This window comes from Anomaloglossus baeobatrachus, chromosome 1 (assembly GCF_048569485.1).
Source record: "Anomaloglossus baeobatrachus isolate aAnoBae1 chromosome 1, aAnoBae1.hap1, whole genome shotgun sequence".
In the NCBI taxonomy this organism is placed as follows: Eukaryota; Metazoa; Chordata; class Amphibia; order Anura; family Aromobatidae; genus Anomaloglossus; species Anomaloglossus baeobatrachus.
In genome coordinates this window covers 75486143-75509070 of record NC_134353.1, presented here as the reverse complement: position 1 = coordinate 75509070, position 22928 = coordinate 75486143, and the positions used below count along the sequence as shown (strand labels likewise).

The window sequence follows — 22928 nt, the reverse complement described above, 5'->3', positions numbered from 1 at the left end:
ACTAAATTTCAGCCCCGAAGCAAAAATGACCTGCTTACATCATTTCAGTGATCTTTACATTATGTCTGGAGCAAGTGTTAACGAGGACAAGGCAGCTGATCTAATTCAACCAGCATGACAGAGCAATCAGAGTAGATTGAAACCCTTGTCTTCTGTTAACCATTGGTTACCTCAAAGGCGACATGTGCAGTAGTCATCATCGCAATGCATCATAAGGTCTTTACAGGCAAGGACATTGACGTTCTTGATGATCCAATAAATGGTTGACTGAGTGCCAGTATTACTAGCAACATAGAGATTGGTTAATTTCACGTAAAGAAAAGTTTAGGGCGCCTAAGAAGGTCTAGCAATTGCCAGGACCATCTCCTAAAGAGGATTCAGCTATGGGATAAGTTCAACATCAATGGAGAGCTTGCTCAGGAATCCAATTAAAAAGACAAACTGTAATACACTCCCAGCACTGATGGGGCAAGAATGGGCTGCCATCAGGAAAGATTTGGCCCAGAAGCTGATAACCAGCATGCCAGGGTGAATTTCAGAATACTGCAAATTAGGGAGTTGTGGTGACATCATATGGTATATAGGGAGCTGTGTGGGCCAAAATACTACATATAGGGAGGTGGTGGGTACATCATACTGTATATAGCGAGCTGTGTCGCCCAGAATACTACATATAGTGAGCGGTGAGGACATCATACTGTATATAGGGAGCTGTGCAGGCACCGTAAGAGCTATGCGAGGCATCATACCATGTATAGGGAACTGTGTGATTCCCATACTGTCTATAGGGGAACTATGGGGTCATCATATAAGAAGCTGTGGGGATCTCAATGCATAAAGGGAGCTGTGGGGACTTCACACTGCTGTAGGGAGCTGTGCAGACCCCAAACTATACATGAAAGGTATGGGGGCCATCATACCATATATAAAAGGAACTATAGGATTCATATACTGTGTATAGGGGAGCTGTATATACTGCATATAGTGAGCTGTGAGCCATCATACTGTGTGCTGGGGTCACTTACAGTGAAATTCTCCATGCAAACACAGCAAGAGAATCATACTGTATGTCTTTGGCCATTTTTAGGGGCATCATACTCAAAAGGGAGCGATGAAAATCAGCATTGCAGTAGGTGAAAACACGCAGTATTCGTAAAAACACTAAAGGGGCTACTCTGGGTAAATTACAAAGTTGACTAATCCCTCGAATACGAGGTAAAAAGAAAAAAATGTGGTGTTAGGTGCGCTGCTGATCAACAGATGGGGCAGGAGATTCAAAGATTTTTGTATTTAGTATAGCTAAAAGAGAACAGTTGATTGACACTATTCGTTATGGGGGTGAACCGTCCCCTTCATCAGGGGTCTTTGAAATGAATGGATTTCACCCCCATAAATATACACCCAAGTGGGTGTGGGTGGTTAGTTTAATAATAATGCTAATGGGTGGATAACAGACATACTTAAAGTGACCACAGATAGAAACCTTATAAGAAGGGAATTATTATGACATAAAACAATAAAAGGAAAATCTAAGAAAAATGAGATATTTAGCATATAGAAACGGCCATTTGTATATCTGCCCATTTGCCACGTCACGGCATATCTTGTAACTGGGTACCTTCACTATGCTGAAGCCTCTCTCTGGGTTAAAAACCTCCTGTGTATGGCCAAGTAGGAACCTGCTATATAGGATAAGGTGTACCCCTCCCCCACTTGCCACAGGTAATCTCATCCTATATAGCAGGTTCCCACTTGGCCATACACAGGAGGTTTTTAACCCAGAGAGAGGCTTCAGCATAGTGAAGGCACCCAGTTACGAGATATGCCGTGAAGGGGCAACTGGGCAGATATACAAATGGCCATTTCTATATGCTAAATATCTCATTTTTCTTAGATTTTCCTTAGCAGTAATGCAGGTCCATGTTCACACATTCATGGTTTCCATACTTTAGCATTATCAGAGCGCAAACTGTCTTTTTTTGTAAAGTATATAGCATGGACCTGTGATATCAGTCACAGCTAATACAATGTGGTGTTGTACGTTACCGGCTTCTCCACTCAGCGCTGCACCCTGATGACTGCAGTGCGGCACCACAGGAGTCACATGCTGGCCGCTGGTGAACAAGGAATGGGAGGACCAATGGAATACCCCCAGGGAATCGGCAGGGGTGAGAAGAGGCGAGCAGTGTTTATCAAAATGCAGGGGGGTCTTTTTTCGTTTTTTTTTTAGACGTTGGTTAACCCTGTTTAATCCTTAAAAACAATCCCAAAATACAGAAATATGAAAATCTTACCAGTGACTCGGATTCCGAGAGGATTGTAAGATCTTGAAGTCCATGCAGAAAAGGAAATCGATCTGTAATAGTTAAGCAGATCTGAACTTTTTCCTGTGCGAATATCAGCGGATCTTTTTCAGTATCAGCCGTACTGTGTATGCCGTATCGGTATTTTCCCTCTGTGTACTCTGTGCGGAAAATTCCAAAGAAATGTTAATATGAACTGAATATTGAAGCAACGTCAGGTCACTTATACAGTGTCACTTTTTAAAAATAAAATCCTTAGATGTCGAAGGGGTTTTCTCATCTCTGGTACATGCACCTACTTCCATAACTGGGGTTCTCCAACTGCCTAATCCAACTGACAGATGACAGGAGAGGTGGCAGCACATGCGCAGGCTCTCTCGCTCTATTCACTGCTATTTGCGATCTGAACACAGCCATACACACTTACTGGCTTTTTGCAAGAGAGAGCCTTGGGACACTTACCTCACAGTAGTGTCCATATTCATTTTATATTAACGGGGTTGTACACTGTTCAGACAACCCCCTTCTGAATCCCTATGTTCCCTCCCAGTAAAGTAACAACTTATTCTTACCAGTGCTGGCGCTGCTTTATCAGTGTGTGGAATGGCTCTCCCGAGGATCGCATGGCATTGTTCTGTCACACAATCCCTGTGGCCAATCAGTGCTGGCTTCACTTTCCCCTCCTTCGAGTAACTTGGACACATCTGTGGGAAAGTGAGCCGGGTCTGCTCTCACCTTCTATGAATGTCAATTATGTCTGTAGAAGAGTGAAGCCAGCACTAACTGGCTGCAGATTAAATAACATAAACATGCTGGCATTCTTATGTCATGCAATCCACAGGAGAGCAAATGCCAACAAAATTGTAACGGTGCCGACACGAGAGGTAAGTATAAGGCCTCGTTTCTACTTGCATTTTGCACGAGTGCAATCTGATAAAACATTGATGTGCGATGTACACTGAGACAGTCCGCAGGAGAGGGAGAAAATGCTCCTTCCCTTTTCTCCGCAGCTGTGATCCGATCTGAACAGCTCACACTCACAGCAGAGGGTTATTAGCATATCACTTCTGATGCTCTTCCATCAGGAGCTATGCGCAAGTGGAACCGAGGCCTAAGTGTTATTATTTTACTGGGAAGATACATCGGGATTGAGAAGAGGGTTGTCTGAGTAGTGTCTTAAGATATGTAAATTTCAGTTGACACTAACAGCTCCATGTATTGCTGAACCAGAAGGCTTTGTTCACACATGGCAGATACGCTGTGGATGCTCTATCCAGATTTGAGAAAAAAAATGGACCGAGGTCTTCAGCAATAGATTCATCCAAGTGTTTTTATTTTTCACGTGTGAGAAAAACTAATAATAAACTATTCCTTTCCTATCCTAACAGTCCATGAAAATCAAACCACACTCATATGGCATTGAGTGCGGTACGATTTATTTTCGGACCCATAGACTTGCATTGACGATTTTGATTTGACATTCGGATCAAAAATCAGACATATCTCCACGATTTTGCATGGACCACTCGGTCTGAAGAAAATCACAGATGTGTGACTGGCCCCATTCACTAGTGTAGGTACAAGTGTTACCCGTGGAAAATACGGATAGTCATACCTGAATAAATCCTAATACTATGGCGGCAAAGTGGATAAGATTTAACTAAATCTCATCCACTCACTGTGGAAAAATATCCATGTGTGAATTGACCTGCGGAGCCGATTTTACATCCACAGTATGGTAATTCTTGTGTTGGTGTCAGCGTTTGCGATACATGTAGCAAAATCTACAAAAAAAAAAAACTTCCTGCCGTTAGGTGGGTATATACTGCAAAGGAGGAGTTAAACTTTTATTTTTGCCTAGTGTCGCCTCCTAGTGGCAGCAGCATATACCCATGGTTTCCGGTGTCCCCCAATGAAGACTCAGAGAAAGATTTTACGGTGACTACTCAAAATCTTCTTTTTCCATGCAGATGTCTCAAAATTTACAGTAAAATACACATGTAGTTTTACTAGCATAGGAAGCAGATTGTGCATCCATCATGGCAAATATACTTAGGCGGGCTTTGCACGTTGCGACATCGCAAGCCGATGCTGCGATGTCGCACGCGATAGTCCCCGCCCCTGTCGCAGGTACGATATCTTGTGATAGCTGGCGTAGCGATAATTATCGCTACGCCAGCTTCACATGCACTCACCTGCCCTGTGACCGTCGCTCTGGCCGGCGACCCGCCTCCTTCATAAGGGGGCAGGTCGTGCGGCGTCACACAGCAGGCGGCCAATGGCGGCGGAGGGGCGGAGATGAGCAGGATGTAAACATCCCGCCCACCTCCTTCCTTCCGTATAGCCGCTGGCGGCAGGTAAGGACATGTTCCTCGCTCCTGTGGCTTCACACACAGCGATGTGTGCTGCTACAGGAACGAGCAACTACATCGTACCTGTCGCTGCACCGGCATTATGGAAATGTCGGAGCCTGCACCGATGATACGATAACGACGCTTTTGCGCTCGTTCATCGTATCATCTAGGATTTACACACTACGACATCACAAGTGACGCCGGATGTGCGTCACTTTCGATTTGACCCCACCGACATCGCACATGCGATGTCGTAGTGTGCAAAGCCGCCCTTAGATGCTATGTCATCAGCATTCCTCAACTTCCAATTTATAAGCGAGTGGTCCAAGAGACCCATTCAAGTTGTACGGCTCCTTCACAGATATTCCCTTCACAGTAGTGATGGACCATGGCGCCATATGATGGGAATACTCCCTTAGTTTATATGGCTGAATACAGTAGTTAGGGATTATGTATCCTACCTGCATGAATGGGCTTTAGAGCTGGATATTTTTTCAAGAAGGATTTTTGGAACAAGAACTCAAAGAAAACTGTTGGACTGATCTCCTTTTCTTCAATGCAGCAGAGCCCCTCATAGACCACTCGATGGTCAGTTCTTATGTCTCCTTGCAACTCCTGCAAGAAAAAAAAAAGATTAGTCAAAAACGGTTCCAGCTTAATACACGTTTATATACTGATCAGCCGTAAGAACTGACACCTCTTTGGTTGCCACACATTACCCCCAAAAATACAATAAAAAGCAAAACAGTGGTGCGTACTGAAAATGGTATTGTGATTGTGAGGGGGTGCAGGGCTCAGCCCACCCCAGACCTGCAAGCCAGATATCTACCAAATGTATTATTATATTAATTATGTATTAATATATGTTGTTATAATTATGTTAGGTATTATGTTACGGTGTGTATAATATATTATATTTATATATATATATATATATATATATATATATATTATATATATATTAATATATATTAATATATATATATATTAATATATATATATATATATATATATATATATATATATATATATATATATATATATATATATATATATATATATATATATATATATATATATATATATATATATATATATATATATATATATATATATATATATATATATATAAAATTTTGTTTACTTACTTACCGTAAATTCTTTTTCTTATAGTTCTGTAATGGGAGACCCAGACCTTGGGTGTTTAGCTTCTGCCTCCGGAGGACACACAAAGTACTACACTTAAAAGTGTAGCTCCTCCCTCTGAGCTTATACACCCCCTGGTGAGCAGACTTAGCCAGTTTAGTGCAAAAGCTGAAGGAGAATAGCCACCCACAAGTAAAACAGAGCAAAAGCCGGAACAACCGGAGACTCTGTCAACGACAACAGCCGGTGAAAAACACGCGGAACAAGAAATTGCCAACAGGCAACAGGGAGGGTGCTGGGTCTCCCAATACGGAACTATAAGAAAAAGAATTTACGGTAAGTAAACAAAATTCTCTTTTTCTTTATCGTTCCTTTGGGAGACCCAGACCATGGGACGTTCCAAAGCAGTCCCTGGGTGGGAAATAAACAGAAAAACTAAGAAGTAGGCGGAGCCTAACTTCACAAATGGACGACAGCCGCCTGAAGTATGCGTCTGCCCAAGCTCGCATCTGCCGAAGCATGAGCATGCACTTGGTAGTGCTTCGAGAAGGTATGCAGACTAGTCCAAGTGGCAGCCTGACAGACTTGTTGAGCCGTAGCCTGGTGCCTGAAAGCCCAAGAGGCACTGACAGCTCTGGTCGAATGTGCCTTGATCCCCGGCGGGGGAGGCACCTGAGTACACTGGTAGGCGTCCGAAATGGTCGACCTAATCCAACGGGCTAAGGTCGGCTTAGAGGCAGAGAGGCCCTTGCGCCGCCCTGTGGTTAGCACAAAACGAGAAGTGCACCGCCTAAGAGCAGCGTTGAGAGACACATAGATCCGGAGAGCACGCACCAGATCCAGAGTATGCAACGCTTTTTCAAAGCGATGAACAGGAGCCGGACAAAAGGAAGGTAGGGTAATGTCCTGGTTAAGGTGGAAAGGAGAGACCACCTTAGGAAGAAAGTCCGGAGTCTGAAGGAGAACCACCTTGTCTTCAGGAAAAACCAAAAAAGGTGACTCCGAAGAGAGCGCAGCCAAATCAGAGACTCTCCTGAGGGAAGTTATGGCCACCAGAAAGGCCACTTTCTGTGAAAGACGAAACAAAGAAACCTCGCTAAGGGGCTCAAAGGGGGGTTTCTGCAAAACCGTGAGAACCAAATTAAGGTCCCAGCGATCCAAGGGCCGCCGGTAAGGCGGAATGATGTGAGACGCACCCTGCATGAAGGTGCGGACCTGAGCCAGCCGAGCGAGACGCCGCTGGAACAGCACTGACAGAGCTGAGACTTATCCCTTGAGAGAGTTGAGGGACAGTCCTAGCTGTAGACCGGACTGTAGAAAGGACAGAAGGGTCGGCAAGGAGAATGGCCAAGGAGGATGGCCGGAAGAGCGACACCAGGACAGGAAAATTTTCCAAGTCCTGTGATAGATCTTGGCGGAGGAAGACTTACGGGCCCGAGTCATAGTGGAGATGACTTCAGGAGGAATACCAGAAGCCGTCAAGATCCAGGACTCAAGAGCCACGCCATCAATTTGAGAGCCGCAGAATTCAGGTGGAAAAACTGCCCTTGCGAGAGAAGGTCTGGACGGTCCGGGAGATGCCACGGCACCTCTACGGACAGATTGAGCAGGTATGGTTACCAAGCTCGCCTGGGCCAGTCCGGTGCAATGAGGATGACTCGATGGCCCTCCATTCTGATCTTGCGCAGGACTCTGGGCAAGAGAGCTAGAGGGGGAAAACACGTAGGACAGACGAAACTGGGACCAGTCTTGAACCAGAGCGTCCGTGGCGAAGGCCTGAGGATCGTGGGAGCGAGCCACGTAAACCGGAACCTTATTGTTGTGACATGATGCCATTACATCCACGTCCGGGGTGCCCCACTTGCGGCAGATTGACTGAAACACTGCCGGGTGCAGGGATCACTCGCCACTGTCCACGGATTGACGGCTGAGATAATCTGCCTCCCAGTTTTCTACGCCTGGGATGTGGACTGCGGATATGGTGGACTTGGAGTCCTCCGCCCATTGAAGAATGCGTTGGACCTCCAACATTGCCAGGCGGCTGCGTGTCCCGCCTTGGTGATTGATGTAGGCAACCGCTGTCGCGTTGTCTGACTGGACTCGAATGTGCCTGCCCGCCAACAGGTGGTGAAAGGCTAGGAGAGCTAGAAGCACAGCTCTGGTTTCCAGCACATTGATTGAAAGGACTGACTCGGACGGAGTCCAAGTGCCCTGTGCTCTGTGGTGGAGATATACCGCTCCCCAGCCGGATAGGCTGGCATCCGTGGTGAGAATCACCCAGGACGGGGCCAGGAAGGAGCGCCCCTGGGACAGAGAGAGGGGCCGAAGCCACCACTGAAGAGAGCTCCTGGTCTGTGGCGACAGAGCCACCAACCTGTGCAAGGAGGAAGGCCGCTTGTCCCAACAGCGGAGAATGTCCAGCTGCAAGGGACACAGATGGAACTGGGCAAAGGGAACAGCCTCCATTGACGCCACCATTTGACCCAGCACCTGCATCAGGCGCCTGAGGGAATAACGGCGGGGTCTCAGCAGAGAGCGCACCGCCAGTTGGAGGGACTGCTGTTTGACTAATGGCAACATCACAAATGCCGGCAAAGTCTCGAACTGCATCCCTAGGTATGTGAGACTCTGGGTCGGGGACAGAGTGGATTTGGGAAGATTGACAAGCCACCCGAACTGGGCTAGAGTGGCGAGAGTGAGCGAGACACTCCGCTGACAGTCCACGCTGGATGACGCCTTGACTAGAAGGTCGTCCAGGTAAGGAATCACTGCCACCCCCTATAGGTGCAGGACCGCAAATCACTGCTGCCATGACCTTGGTGAATACCCGAGGAGCTGTGGCCAACCCGAAAGGAAGAGCCACGAATTGGAAATGATCTTCTCCGATTGCAAAATGTAGCCAACGCTGGTGTGAAACTGCAATTGGCACATGCAGATAGGCATCTCTGATGTCGATGGACGCCAGGAAATCTCCTTGGGTCATTGAGGCAATGACTGATCGCAGAGACTCCATGCAAAAGTACCGCACCTGAACATGCTTGTTGAGAAGCTTGAGATCCAGGATGGGCCGGAAGGAACAGTCCTTTTTGGGAACTAGGAAGAGATTTGAGTAGAAACCTCTGAACCGTTCCCGTGCGGGAACCGGTACAATTACTCCGTTGGCCTGCAAGGATGCCACGGCCTGTGAGAAGGCGGCGGCCTTGGAGCAGGGGGGAGTTGAGAGAAAAAATCTGTTTGGCGGGCTGGAAGAGAATTCTATCCTGTAGCCGTGGGAGATGATATCCCTTACCCACTGATTGGAGACGTGTTGAAACCACGCGTCGCCAAAGTGGGAGAGCCTGCCACCGACTAAGGACGTTGCTGGCGCGGACAGATAGTCACGAGGAGGCTGCCTTAGCGGCAGCACCTCCTGCGGTCTTCTGTGGACGCGCTTTTGGGCGCCAGTTGGATTTCTGGTCCTTGGCTGAGTTAGTGGACGAGGCAGAGGGCTTAGAGGACGACCAGTTGGAGGAATGAAAGGAACGAAACCTCGACTGATTCCTACCCTGGACAGGTTTCCTGGTTTTGGTTTGTGGCATGGAAGTACTCTTCCCGCCAGTAGCTTCCTTAATAATTTCATCCAGCTGTTCTCCGAACAGCCGGGACCCAGCAAAAGGGAGCCCCGCAAGGTACTTCTTTGAAGAAGCATCTGCCTTCCACTCTCGAAGCCACAAGATCCTGCGGATAGCGAGGGAATTAGCCGAAGCCACCGCAGTGCGGTGAGAAGCCTCCAGCATGGCAGACATGGCATAGGATGAAAAAGCTGAAGCTTGGGAAGTTAAGGCAACCAATTCGGGCATAGATTCCCTGGCGAGGGAATGCATCTCCTCTAGAGAAGCAGAGATGGCTTTGAGAGCCCACACTGCTGCAAAAGTCGGGGAAAACGAGGCCCCCGCCGCTTCGTATACGGATTTGGCCAGAAGGTCAATCTGGCGGTCAGTGGAATCCTTAAGGGAGGTGCCATCAGCCACCGACACAACGGTCCGGGCTGAGAGCCTAGACACCGGAGGGTCTACCTTTGGGGAATGAGCCCACTCTTTGACCACCTCAGGTGGAAAGGGGAAGCGGTCATCAGAACCACGCTTTGGGAAGCATTTGTCAGGACAGGCCCTGGGCTTGGTCACAGCGGCCTGAAAACTGGAGCGGTTAAAGAACACACTCTTTGCTCTCTTAGGCGAGGTAAACTGGTGCTTTTCTGCCAGAGAGGGTTGCTCCTCTGATACTGGCGGATTGAGATCCAGTACAGAATTAATGGAAGCAATCAAGTCACTAACATCTGAGTCACTTTCAGACAGATCAATGGGGTACATGGAGGTAGCCTCCGAGCCCCCTGTAAAGACATCCTCCTCATCCTGCGAGTCAGCTCCTGAATCAGAGCCGTGGGACGAGGAGGGAGAAGGAACCCTGCGTCTCTTCTTAGGAGGACGGGGTCTGGGACCAGATGATGAATCCTCTGTGAGTTCCGGTCCTGAGAGACCCCTAGCAGCAGAGGCACCCTGTGAAGGGGGCTGATGCATGGTCAGCAAAGTCCTGGACAAAAGTCCCATGGACTCAGCAAAAGACTGGGAGATAGACCTAGAAAAAGATTCTACCCAAGCCGGGGGTTCAGCCACAGGAGCAGGAGCAGGCTGAGAGACCACTGGGGGTGAGACTCCAGGCTGAGGCACCGCCAGGTTAGAGCAGGCATCACAATGTGGGAATATGCTCGGTTCAGGCAGTAGGAGCTTACATGCAGTGCATACTGAATAAAGCTTTGGAGCCTTGCTCCTCGTGTGAGACATGCTGCTGGAGTGGGGGCTCTGCAAGAGAATGAACCCCAGAGAGTATATACAGAGGTCCACAACCAGAGGTTGTGGCTTACCAGACCGCTGAAGCGGTGTTGTGTGCCCTCCAGATCCCTAAGACCGGACCTCCAAACACAGCACCCAGCAGGGATGCAGACCAGCGCTGAGTGAATCTGAGAAAATGGCCGCCGGAGCGAGGAGAGGAGGCGGGACTTGCTCTAAAGAGCGGGATCTGGAGGGCCATAGAAAGCTAGAGGGGAGGAGGGACGCCCCAGCAGTGGGGAGTGTCCCTCCCCTGTGCAGAACGGCCGCCGGGCGGAGCCGAGCCTGTCCCTCTGCATGAGTGACATGCGAGGGCAGTGAAACTGAAACTAGGCCTCCGGCGAAGCCGGGGCCTAAATTAGAGCGGCGAGGCCGACGCGCAGGCACCATCGGCGCGGTTCTCGTGCGACAGCTAGAGAACCCGCCGGAAATGCCAGTAAACACAGCAAGCACACTCTCCCCAACAAATAAAGCACAGGGACCCCCATAAATAAACGTCTCAGGTACTTAGCTGCCGAGACGCAGGGCCAGGTCCCTGGGGATAAGTGCTCCGGTCCAGCAGGGTCCTGAAGGGCTGCGGATGGAGACCGGCCTCCTGCCAGGCATGGAGACCGTGCTGGCTCCCATTTCAAGCCAGAGCCCAGGGGGGATGGTGAAGGAGCGCGGCATGTAAGGCTCCAGCCTTTGAAATCAACCTTAACAACACCGCCGACACAGTGGGGTGAGAAGGGACATGCCGGGAGTCCAGACGTGGACCCGCTTTTCTTCAAACTCTTTCCAAAAATCAAACAAATCAGATGAAAATGCATGTGTGGATGTATGCCTCCTGAACACAAAGCGATAAACTGGCTGGGTCTGCTCACCAGGGGGTGTATAAGCTCAGAGGGAGGAGCTACACTTTTAAGTGTAGTACTTTGTGTGTCCTCCGGAGGCAGAAGCTAAAAACACCCATGGTCTGGGTCTCCCATAGGAACGGTAAAGAAATTATATATATATATATATTTTTAAGGTGGAAGGAGAAAGGAACACAGAAATGGGGATCACACAGGAAAGAGCAGAATCCACATGAGAGAGTGAGAACCCACATCTGAGGGAGGATGACCCCGATACTTTGGTGTAATTTATACCCGCTGGGTCAAATCCAGGTGCCGGACGCGTGGGGCCCTGGTGAAAGTTGGGCTGAGCGAACCACATCCAAAAGGGGTGAAGTCCGGCTGGTCTGGATGGTGGCTACCCCCTGGCGTATACCAGAAGAACCCCCTTACCAGGCTGAAAGTCAGTGGGCTCCCATGTAGGGAGTAGGGCCTGACAAACTGGGACCAGAAGAGTGCTGTCCCCAGGGGCCCAGTCATAGCTTATAGCTAATCCCTGAGAGTGAGAGAACGGACCCCTGAAGGAATAGACGAATCTGCCTGATAACATGAAGTAAGGGGATGAGGGGCTCAAAGGCTCGAGTACCAGGGAAGTGGCTGGCCGGTAAATTGAATGAAACCACGGTTGCTGATGGTAACCCCGACGGGGGACCGGAGCATACGGCAGAAGTGTTAAGCAGTAGTTTTGTGATCGCTGTAACAGAAGAAATGTGCCCGCCACAGGCATGATGTTAAACTGTATCGTGAAGATTTGACCAGTAAAGTAAAGTTCCTGTTTAAGTGAAACAATGTCTTTATGTGGTGCTTGTGGACACGGGGACCTGCTGCAAGCGGCAGCGGAGAAGAGGTCCAGGAGATAGAGCAAATCCTGGCATCTGGCCTGCAAGTAAGTGCCCCGTACCACATGTCCCAGCAATCCTTTCCCTGGAGAGGTGGTGGTGGTGGTGCAAAGAAGAGATCCAGAGCTGCGCTGCAGCCATATAGCAACATCTGTCACGACTGCCCCTGCACCCCGCCACCTAATAATATCAGTAAAGACATAGCCTCAGAAGAGAAACCAATTTTCTTTTCCTTTTTGTTTCTTTAATCTATGGCCAGTATTGCCTGTAATCTTACCAACATGAACAATTTCACTACACAATGAACAACCCATAAACACAAAAAAACAACATTAATGGAAATGTGTTTTTTAACTGAACTTGGAATGGTTTCCTTGTTTGTTATTACGACAACCAAGGGGTCACGGGGTCCTTCTCTGATAGAACAAAATCAACAGAGCAAGAGATGGATGAACAACCCAAAGAACATTTATTCAATGCAATCCACCACACAGAGGGTAAAATAGTCCAGAAACACGGCTATAGTCCAGTAAGGGATAAATGTCCAGGTCTCTCTGGGGAGCCGCAGCTTCAACCACTGAGGATGAATCTTCCTGCTTCTCTCTTGAAGTTCTCAGTCAGACTGAATAATCCCACAGGTAAACAGAGAGAATGGGTGGATTCCAGGCCCCCCTCCCCAGACAGAGAGGACAAATAATACATAAAAATGGACAGAGCACCACACCTAAAATACAAATCTACACAAAAATAATACACAACCCACAATATCACACAAGGGATTGCTGACGACCCTTGTTCCTGGCATGATGGTCTTCTGTTGAAGACCAGCCTGTGGCTGGGCTTCCTAGGAGGCTCTGATTTTTGCTATGCACAGCAAAATGTATATACTACAAGAGATCAGCCAACTAGATTGGCAGACTAAAAATAAAATGAATTAATTACGAATTAATTACAGCAAGAAGAAAATGTTTTTAAGAATGAAGAAGTTAAAAAAAAAAAAACACAAACCAGAAAAAAAACCAACCCTTTGAATCACCCTTATTTTCTTTCAAGTGTCAGAACAAAAGTATCAATAAAAATGATACAAAATCAAAATATTATGGATCTTGGAAGAAGGGGTGGGGGGGGGGGGACTCAAAAGCACAAAATAAAATGGAAAAATTGCCTGATTTGGGGAGGGGGGGGGGGGTGTTTAATTGTCAAGTCATACGAAAACAAAGTTCAATCATCATATTATATAATGCATTTTGTATTTAAATGCGATATCTCTCCTTGTTGTCAGTTAACCAGTTATCCGTTTTTGTTGTTTCCTCCCCTTCTTCCAAGAGCCATAACTTTTTATTTTCCTTCAATATAGCCATATGAGGGCTTGTTTTTTTTGCGGGAAACTTATAATTTTGTTTAACACCATTCATTCTGCCCCATATTGTATTGGAAAATGAGAAAAAAAATTCTAAGTGCAATCAAATTGCAAAAAAGGCAAATTGTATGATTTTTTTTTAGTTTTTTTTTTTTTTATTTCCCCATGTTCACTATATGGTAAAACTAACCTGGTATTATTATTCCACAGGTCAATCCGAGTTTGTGGATACCAAACATGTATAGAAATACTGATCTCCTGGAAGTGTCGGCGCTCTGCCATCAGCTGACCCCGGCTATCATGACAACCCATTGGCGCCCCATGATTGCATTGGGTAACAGCAAGATCCCCACTGGAGCGCGTTAGATAGTACCATCATAGTTTGACAGTGCAATCTAACTTGTTAACAGGAACGGATGGATCTTCGATCAGATCAGCAGACATGTGCGTGGAATAATGAAGGCACGCCGCGTGAGCCTGCATTAAAAGAGACAGATATGCCCTAGAATGTATAGGTACGCCAAATGACGTAAAGGGGTTAAGTTAAAATAGGTATATACAGCACGTGAAGTAAGTATTGGACACGTCACAAATTTTCTAAGTAAATATATTTCCGAAGGTGCTATTGAGATGAATTTCTCACCAGATGTCAGTAACAACCCATCCAAACCACACAGGCAAATAAATCAAACCATAGATGTCCATAAATTAAGCTATATGTAATAATGAAAAAAATGACAAGGATAAAGCATTGAACACAAAGAGCAGTGCAAAAAGCCACGGAAAGACATGACAGCTGAAGTCTATCAGTAATTAGAAAGCAAAAGCCTGGCCTGTACACCCCCTCCCACCCCGGGGTGGGGGGGAAATCAGGAGAGGGCCCCATTACTTAAAAGGTATGCTAGGCCAGAATTTTGGGTGCTAAGGGTTAAACGTTAGAAGAGGAGGTTTGAACAGGAATTTAAGGGGAGTATAGGGGCCAAAGTGTTTATGGTCCCACCTGATTGGTGGGTAAGAGGGTTCCATATAAGGGGTATAGAAAGACATAGTTAGTGGTGGGACGTCCATTCTTTGGTGGTGACTTGCTACCCAGAACATCCAACCCGCCTACCCTATAGGATTACTATTTTAAAGATTTTGAATAAAGGGGTTAGCTTAAGTGTCATAGCGGTGGCGGAAAAAGAGGGAGGGGTTTGAAGGAGGTTGATCGCACCGAAGGATGGAGGGAACCTAGTGCAAGGATGGGTGACTTCCTTGTGTTTCAAGGTTCTTACAGTTGCAAGCGGGTCTTGACTGGGCTAGGTCTCAGTGGGACATTTTGGTATGGGCAACACTCAGCTGGGTGTCCCCTAACCAATGTAGTGACTTGTTGCAGTGCGGAAGAGCTTTTTGTTGCTGTTAATGAATAATAGTTTTGTACTTTCAATCCCCTCCTCCTTTCTGGTGGTCATATTGATAGATAATTAATATTTTGCTTTGTTTTATTCAATAAATGAGGTTGTTGTGGCCATTATATCCAACGTCAGTGTGATGTTTTTATTTATAAGATAAGGCGTTGCGAAAAATGGTTTCATAGAGTTAATTTAGTAGGGCCTTATAAATCACACATTCCAAAGTCAAGCAATCCTGCAACTTAGTGAAAAATAATAGCTGTCTCAACTGATGGCCTATAAAAAGGTGTCTTATTACCAAGTTGCCATACAAGAGACATCTCATGATGGGTTAAACCAGTGAGCTGTCTCAAGACTTTTGCAACGTTATTGTTGCAAAACATACTATATGGACCAGCATGTTTAGACCTGTCATAGGTCTCCTGACATGAAAGAAACAGCCTAAAATATGACTATGAGGCTATGAAGTGCAGGGTAGGAGACCAATAACTCGTCCAGACATTGTGGTCCATACTAAGAAGGGGGAATTCGGCATTGTGATGGTGTGATATTGTGGGTTGTGTATCATTTTGTGTAGGTTCGTATTTTAGGCGTGGTGCTCTGTCAAATCTATGCATTATTTGTCCTGTCTGCAGGGTTACAACCCCCTGCAGTGCTTCTGTCCTTAGGTCTGGGGGAGGGGGCCTGGAATCCACCCAAACTCTTTGTTTACCTGAAAGATTATTCAGTCTGTCTGAAAACTTTAAGAGAGAAGCAGGAAGATGCATCCTCTGTGGGAGAACTGCAGCTCCCCAGAGAGACCTGGACATTTATCGATTACTGGACTATATCCGCGTTTCTGGACTATTTTTACCCTCTGTATGGTGGATTATTTTATGGACCGTCTGATTTTGCTTGGAATAAATGTTCTTTGGATTGTTCAATCATCTGTCGCTCTGTCGATTGTGTGATATCGGAGAAGGAGCCCGTGACAGGCAGAAGGGCTTATTCAGATGACAATTCAATGACATTAAGCGAAGATCCTAAAAGTAATGAGGAAAGTAGTTCTAAAGCTGATGAAATGACTCCTGAGGAAGCTGCAGCAGCATGTTACTGTAGACGTATCGGGAAATGTGTTTGATTATCTATCGTATTAGTTAATAATAACTCATCTTTCTTACCAGCGCCTCCTCCTCAGTCAGGATATTGGCATCCTTCAGTTCCTTCAGAAAGTCAAAGCTATCAGTCACAGCTAGACAAATGGGGACCTTTGACTTGGAGTAAAACCACTGGATGTCCGCCATGGCTGCACTGTCCGGCACCGGGGAGCACTCTGTGGAGAAAACAGGTTAAGTGAGGAGCTGAAGACACAAATACAAATTTACATTATTTACCAAGCCTCACTTTTTCAGCCAGCAACCGCACTATCCTGTTTTAGCCCGAACTTGTCTGTGTCTGCAAAGACTCACATTTAAAGGCATTGAATAAATTAAAAATAAAATACAATTTTTTTTTTTTTTTTTTTTATGTGTACCTGACATTTTAGTGACTTTTCAGAATAAGCTGTCATGTTTGTACATGAGGAATACCACTTTTCCTGCCAATTATATGACCCCTATTGGAAGTAGCAATCCTAAAAGTCAAAAGTGACCCTTTAACGAGCCTAGTCATATGACAGGATTTATGCCAGATCAGAACCTCAATTTGCAGACAAGGTGTTTCGGGGTGATTGCCCCTCGTCAGTGCAAAGTATGAGATCTGATCTGGCTGTATGAGAAGCTATAGTGGGGTCTAAGGGGAAAACATTTCTCCTTGCGGAGACTGCCAAACCAATCTGGCGGCCAGTGAGGAGACTTATAGCTGCAAAGTTTCCAAAAGGTGGCACTAGACTTCATCTCCTTTCTCCCTGAAGAGATAATTTGCCTATTTCCCAGGAGCATTGCAGCTATAAGTCTCCTCACTGCCATGCCAGATTGGTGTGTCAGTCTCCGCAAGGAGAAAAGTTTTCCTCTTAGACCCAATTATATGACCTGCGTTTGTCACTAGTTTTTCCCTATGCAGGCTCTGGGCCTGATTCATTAAGACTGGCCAGTCCTAATAAAAGGACTGCCGGATTAAGATGTGCCCAATTCATTATGGGTACTTTCACACTTGTGTTGTTTTCCTTCCGTTACAATCCGCCCTTTTGGAAAACAGTGGAATCCGTTAACGGATTACGCTGTTTCCCATAGACTTGTATCGTTGACGGATTGTGCCAAAAGGACCTGCGTTGCTTCCGCTGGGCGACGCTCCGTTGCTTCTGCCCAGCGGGAGGAACGCAGCATGTAACGTTGTTTTGAGCAGCGGAATCCTCAGGATTTCACAGCGCATGCTCTTGTTTTGTTTTTTTTTTCATTAAATCACAAAACTTTATTTTGTCTCGCGGTGGCCGAACGTTCAGCTGAGCGCCCGCCCGCCGGCATGCTCGGCCGCCGGCAAGTCACAGCGCTCAGCTGAGCGCCCGCCTGCCGGCTATTGAGAGCGATCAGCTGATCGTTCACAATAGTCTGCTGCCGGTAAAACTATAAAGAAGAAGAAAAAAAGAAGCTTTCCGTTGTTTTGTACAATCCGTAGCATCCGTTGTGCCACTATATACAACGCATCCGTTGCATCCGTCACACAACGCAATGCTACGGAAGTCGTCCAACGCAAGTGTGAAACTAGTCTAAGAGGCACATGAAAATTAACGGATTAGGCACATCTTACAGCTGTCTAACAGGAATTAAGCGCACTTATGGTATAATTTACGCCACTAAAATGGAGAGCATATGGAGGATTTTGCTAGGGGCGCTTCCCCACACCACATCTCAGTTCCCCTTGCTTTGGCAAAGCTGGCATAAACAATGGCAAATTTCGCAAAAAAATTTGCAACATTCCAAAATGTTTTTCCCTAGAGTTCTGGTTGAAATGACTTGATTAATTGGGCACTAGTTATCTGTTGTCTCTGAGCTGGTGGGTGAAGACAAGCCACTATGATGTCTTCTATACTCAGAAAGAAGAGGAGAGCATGTTCCCCCAAAACAAAGAAAGGAGGGAACACTGGCACCATTCAGCGAGCTAAATCGCTCAATCTTCCTATTTCAGGTTTATACACGCATTATATGGCTTGTAAATTTCTTTGCATTCTAACCACGGTGCTCATTCTAAAAGACAACAATCCATACAGTCCATGTGAAAAGACGGAAGGCACTCACCAGATATACGGTAAAAAAAAAGAAGCTGTGTTATTCGACCATCAGGTTGAGTCCATGGATGGACTCGTGGAAGCGTCAGTTGTAAAGACGCGAAACGGCCGTCGTCGTACGGATTGTGTGTACCCACCTCGCTCACGCCTTTCCCCCTGACCTGATGGTCAAATAAAACAGCTTTTTTTTTACCGCATATCTGGTGAGTGCTTTCCGTCTCTTTTCACATAGGGAGCATGTCTTTGGGAGACAGAGACATAAAGAACATTATACAGCAGGACTGAGCAGTGTTCCTGCAAACCCAGCTCTGGGCTGAGATAATACACTAACAATACTAGAAGACCGTAACACAGGTCTGTGAATGTGTCTCACGCTATAGCTTCTTAGTGTCTCTAATCCTTCCCCCTCTCCATAGACTTCTATGTGCATTGCAATAACTGCAATCTGATCCCTCATTGAAATGATGAGAGAGATTTCAGTAGGCGAGTCCAGATGAAGAATTGTTCTCAAATTTGTGTAAATTTGTGTTAGTGATCTCTTCTCCTTTGCTGAGATAATCCATCCACCTCACAGGTGTGACATATCAAGATGCTGATTAGACAGCATGATTATTGCACAGGTGTGCCTTAGGCTGGCCACAATAAAAGGCCACTCTAAAATGTGCAGTTTTATCCCACAGTACTATGCAACAGATGTCACAAGTTTTGAGGGAGCGTGTAATTGGCGTGGTAAATGCAGTAATGTCCACCAGAGTTGTTGCCCATGAATTGAATGTTAATTTCTCAACCATAAGCAGTCTCCAAAAGGTGTTTCAGAACATTTGGCAGTACATCCACCCGGTCTGGCAAATGGTGGTCACAAACGATACTAATTGATTTTCTGACCCCGGTAGATATCCCCAAAACTGTAAAACTGCACAATTTAGAGTGGTCTTTTGTGGCAAGCCTAAGGCACACCTGTGCAATAATCACGCTGTGTAATCAGCATCTTGATCTGCCACACCTGTGAGGTGGGTGGATTATGACGGCAAAAGAGAAGTGCTCACTAACACAAATTTAGGCAAATTTGTGAACAATATATGAGAGAAAAAGGCCTTGTGTACATAGAAAAAGTCTAAGATTTTTTATTTCAGCTCATGTTCCTGTGCTTCTTCATTCCTGAGATAGCACCCCCTTCTCCCTATATAAATCTTGTTTATTTAATTTTTCAACTAAGTGGGTATCATCCTCAAGGCAATTCCCACATAAAAGGTTGCTGAGGGACACGCCCAAAAGAAAAAGAAAAAGAAAAAGAAGAAGAAAAAGAAGAAGAAAAAAGAAGAAGAAGAAGAAGGGTCCCCTGTCAGGAACTAAATAAAAACAGGGTCTGATTTGCACCAGGTAGAGAAAAAAAAAAAAAAACAAAAAAAAACATTTGTAGCAAGTGACAGGTTTGTGATGGGAATAATCAGATTTCATACAGTGATATTGTTTAAGCACTGTATGGTGACGTTATTCTGGTGCTCTACTGTAGTTTATTTTATGGTTCTCGTGGCATTTAATTGTGCACTTCATGGTAAAGTGTTGCTTTTAACTTGTGTCTTATTCAGGGACCAACAAAAAAAAAAAAAAAAAAAAAAAAAGGGGTCGCCTTACTGTTGGCTGTTGGGCTCACATAAAACTGGCCATTTCTGTGTGCTAAGGATCTCAATTTTTACATATTTTTCATAGCAGTAATGCATGTATATGTTCCCAAATTCATTGTTACACATATCTTAGCACTACAGAGTGCAGCTGTCTCCTTTTTGTTACTATGTTTCATGTTCAGTTTGCACCTGTTCTCATTAGAAAGATAGGATGTGCCATCAGTCTTTTTCTTAGATTACAGGGTCATGCCTTCTGACTGAGCACTCCTGCTCTTTACCCCTAGGTGATTTAATTCTCCATTTGCAGGTTCCTGTCCGCCCATAAATTGTAGGGGTTTTTTTTTTAACCCAAAGAGAGGCATTAGAGTAGGCAGGGACCCAGCAAAAAGAGATTGCCTTGTCGTTGGCTGTTGGGCTCACAAAAAAACTGGCCATTTTTATGTGATAAGTATCTCAGTTCTTGCATGTTTTTCAAAGAAGTAATGCATGTCTATATTCCCATATTCATTGTTCCACATGACATATCTTAGCACTGCAGAGTGCAGCTGTCTCCTTTTTGTTATTCTGTGTTAGTTCCTTATCTTAAAAAGTATGAAGAATTTTACAAAAGGAGCCTTTTGATATCTTGACACGGCCTTGCATGCATTTATGCCAGGGTTAGATTTGTTATGTTTAGCAAACTATGTACTTGTTTAAAGAAAAAACATTTTGTCGAGCAACTCAAGGACGGACTGAAATTCAGCTGCGGTATTGAAGTTTATAGAAGAGGTGATCAAACTATCGCAGGTTTAAAATTCTCCATGGGAACTAAGAGTAAAAATTCAAATATTTTTGACATGAACAAAAAAAAAAAAAAAATCCAACTAATCAAAATATAAAATTATTTAACCCATACAGTAAATGTGGTAAAAACAAAAAAAAAAACAAAAAAAAAAAAAAAAAAAAAAAAAGGAAGAAGTGATAACAAGAAACACCAAAATTAATGCTTTTGATCCCCCCCAAAAACTAAACAAAGCAAAACAATCAATACATAGTTAAAAAACCAAAATAAAGATACATGAAGAAAACCAAGAATAAAAATACCGCTCACCAACTAGAAAAGCAAACAAAAAAGCACAACAACCCTCAACTTCATCAAGAGCAAAATTTAAAAAAAAAAAAAAAAAAAAAAAAAAAAAAAGAACACTACGCAGCTTGGCATTTCTTTACACATATAATAGTTAGACACATAAGCACCTACCATATACTGCGTCCATCTTTGCACATTCCCTGGTGTATTCATAATTTAGTTGTACAGCAGGGTCATGTCTGAAACAATGAGATATTATCATGATCCGTAATATCACCAGATTCTATTCCATAACTTGGGCCGGATATAAGAAGACCGGCGATTTGCATGCCAGTCTTAAAGGAAACCAAACATCAGGATTTTCCTATATAAGGTGCAGCCAGTGCAGTGCTGGCACTATCATGCAAGTTGTGTACATACCATTAGTGGGCAGCTCGGGTGTTTAGGCTGTGAATTTCAACTTTATAAAGTTTGAAAATTCATGCACTTTTTGATTGACGTGTGCACCTCTCTCCCAATGTCCGGGCGGGTTATGCACGTGTATCCCCGCCCCCCGTTCCTCCCTCCCTCTGGCCGTATGTAAATTTCTAATCTTCAGTTACACGGCGTCGGAGTTAGCGCCTGCGAATAGCGCTCATCTCCGGCGCTGTGTTTCTGATTCTGAAGCCCACAGTATTATGGTGCATGAGAGGGCGGCGCATGCGCCCTCTCTTCTTCAGATCTGTTGGGAGCGCGCGCGGTCACAACAGGACTGGAAAACAGCTGATCTTACTGATTAGCTGCAGCAGACGATATCGTAGCAGACGTCTGCGGCAGCTAATCAGGGTAAGATCAGCTGTGTTCCAGTCCTGTTGTGACCACGCGCGCTCCCAACAGATCTGAAGAAGCAAGGGCGCATGCGCCGCCCTCTCATGCACCGCCCTCTCATGCACCATAATACTGTGGGCTTCAGAAACACGGCGCCGGAGATGAGCGCTATGTGCAGGCGCTAACTCTGACGCCGTGTAACTGAAAATTAGAAACTTACATACGGCCAGAGGGAGGGAGGGAGGGAGGAACAGGCGGCGGGGGAGGGGGGGGGCGGGGATACATGTGCATAACATTAGCAGCGAGGTGCACAAGTCAATCAAAAAGTGCATGAATTATCAAACTTTATAAAGTTGAATTTCACAGCCTAAACACCCGAGCTGCCCACTAATGGTATGTACAGCCTGTGCCTGATAGTGCCAGCACTGCACTGGCTGCACCTTATATACCAAAATCCTGATGTTTGGTTCCCTTTAATAAAATGACCACTACTACCGTAAGATGCTTCAAATTTACTAAGAGGCACACGACAACGAATTAGGAGGATCATGCAACTGTTGTGCGCCTCAAACAAAAAGAGCCCACGTCTGGAGTCATATCCGACACTAAAGTTGCAAAGATATTGACGATTTGGTTAGGCAGGTTTCAACACGTCAAATCCCAGCTCTGCTCGCTTTGGCAAAGTTGGCAGTGACTGGTATAAAATCGGCAAATATTACAAATATTTTGCAACATTTCAAGATGGGGTTATTTTGCCAGAATTCTGCCAGAAACATCTTGATGATTTGGGCCCTAGTTATCAGATTCTGAGCTGGTGGGTACAGTCTAGCTATATGAGGTCTTCCATACTCCGAGAGAAGAGAAGTGTCACAGTCGTCTCCTTGTCCTTAGAGACTAGAGTCACTCATTACCATTTTAGACTATTTAAATGAAGTTTCATTTTTTTTTTGTGCCTACGGAGTTAATGTAAATTTCGTTGTCGGCAGATTCTAGCAGAGCATGTCAGATGCAGCAGCTTTGTAGCCACGCCCCTGTTGGTTTAAGTAGTGGTGATTCCCAGCAATCTCTGCTGAAGATACAAATCCATCTGGCCGC

General features: G+C 45.5%; 1 protein-coding gene across 6 annotated transcripts in view; it reads right to left on the bottom strand.

Moving 5' to 3' along the window:
* Positions 1 to 22928, bottom strand: part of LOC142305341 (uncharacterized) — a 122487-nt gene that overhangs the window by 91844 nt on the left and 7715 nt on the right. For 5 of the 6 annotated variants that reach the window (XM_075346858.1, XM_075346862.1, XM_075346857.1 and 2 more), the window contains exons 3-6: positions 21198 to 21265; positions 16291 to 16442; positions 5119 to 5272; positions 2295 to 2464 (exon numbers count right to left, since the gene is read on the bottom strand). In XM_075346858.1, the coding sequence (XP_075202973.1) occupies positions 2295 to 2464; positions 5119 to 5272; positions 16291 to 16442; positions 21198 to 21213 (492 nt within the window). In that variant the 5' untranslated portion in view covers positions 21214 to 21265. The remainder of the gene's footprint in view (positions 1 to 2294; positions 2465 to 5118; positions 5273 to 16290; positions 16443 to 21197; positions 21266 to 22928) is intronic. The other variant, XM_075346859.1, reaches the window with a different exon arrangement.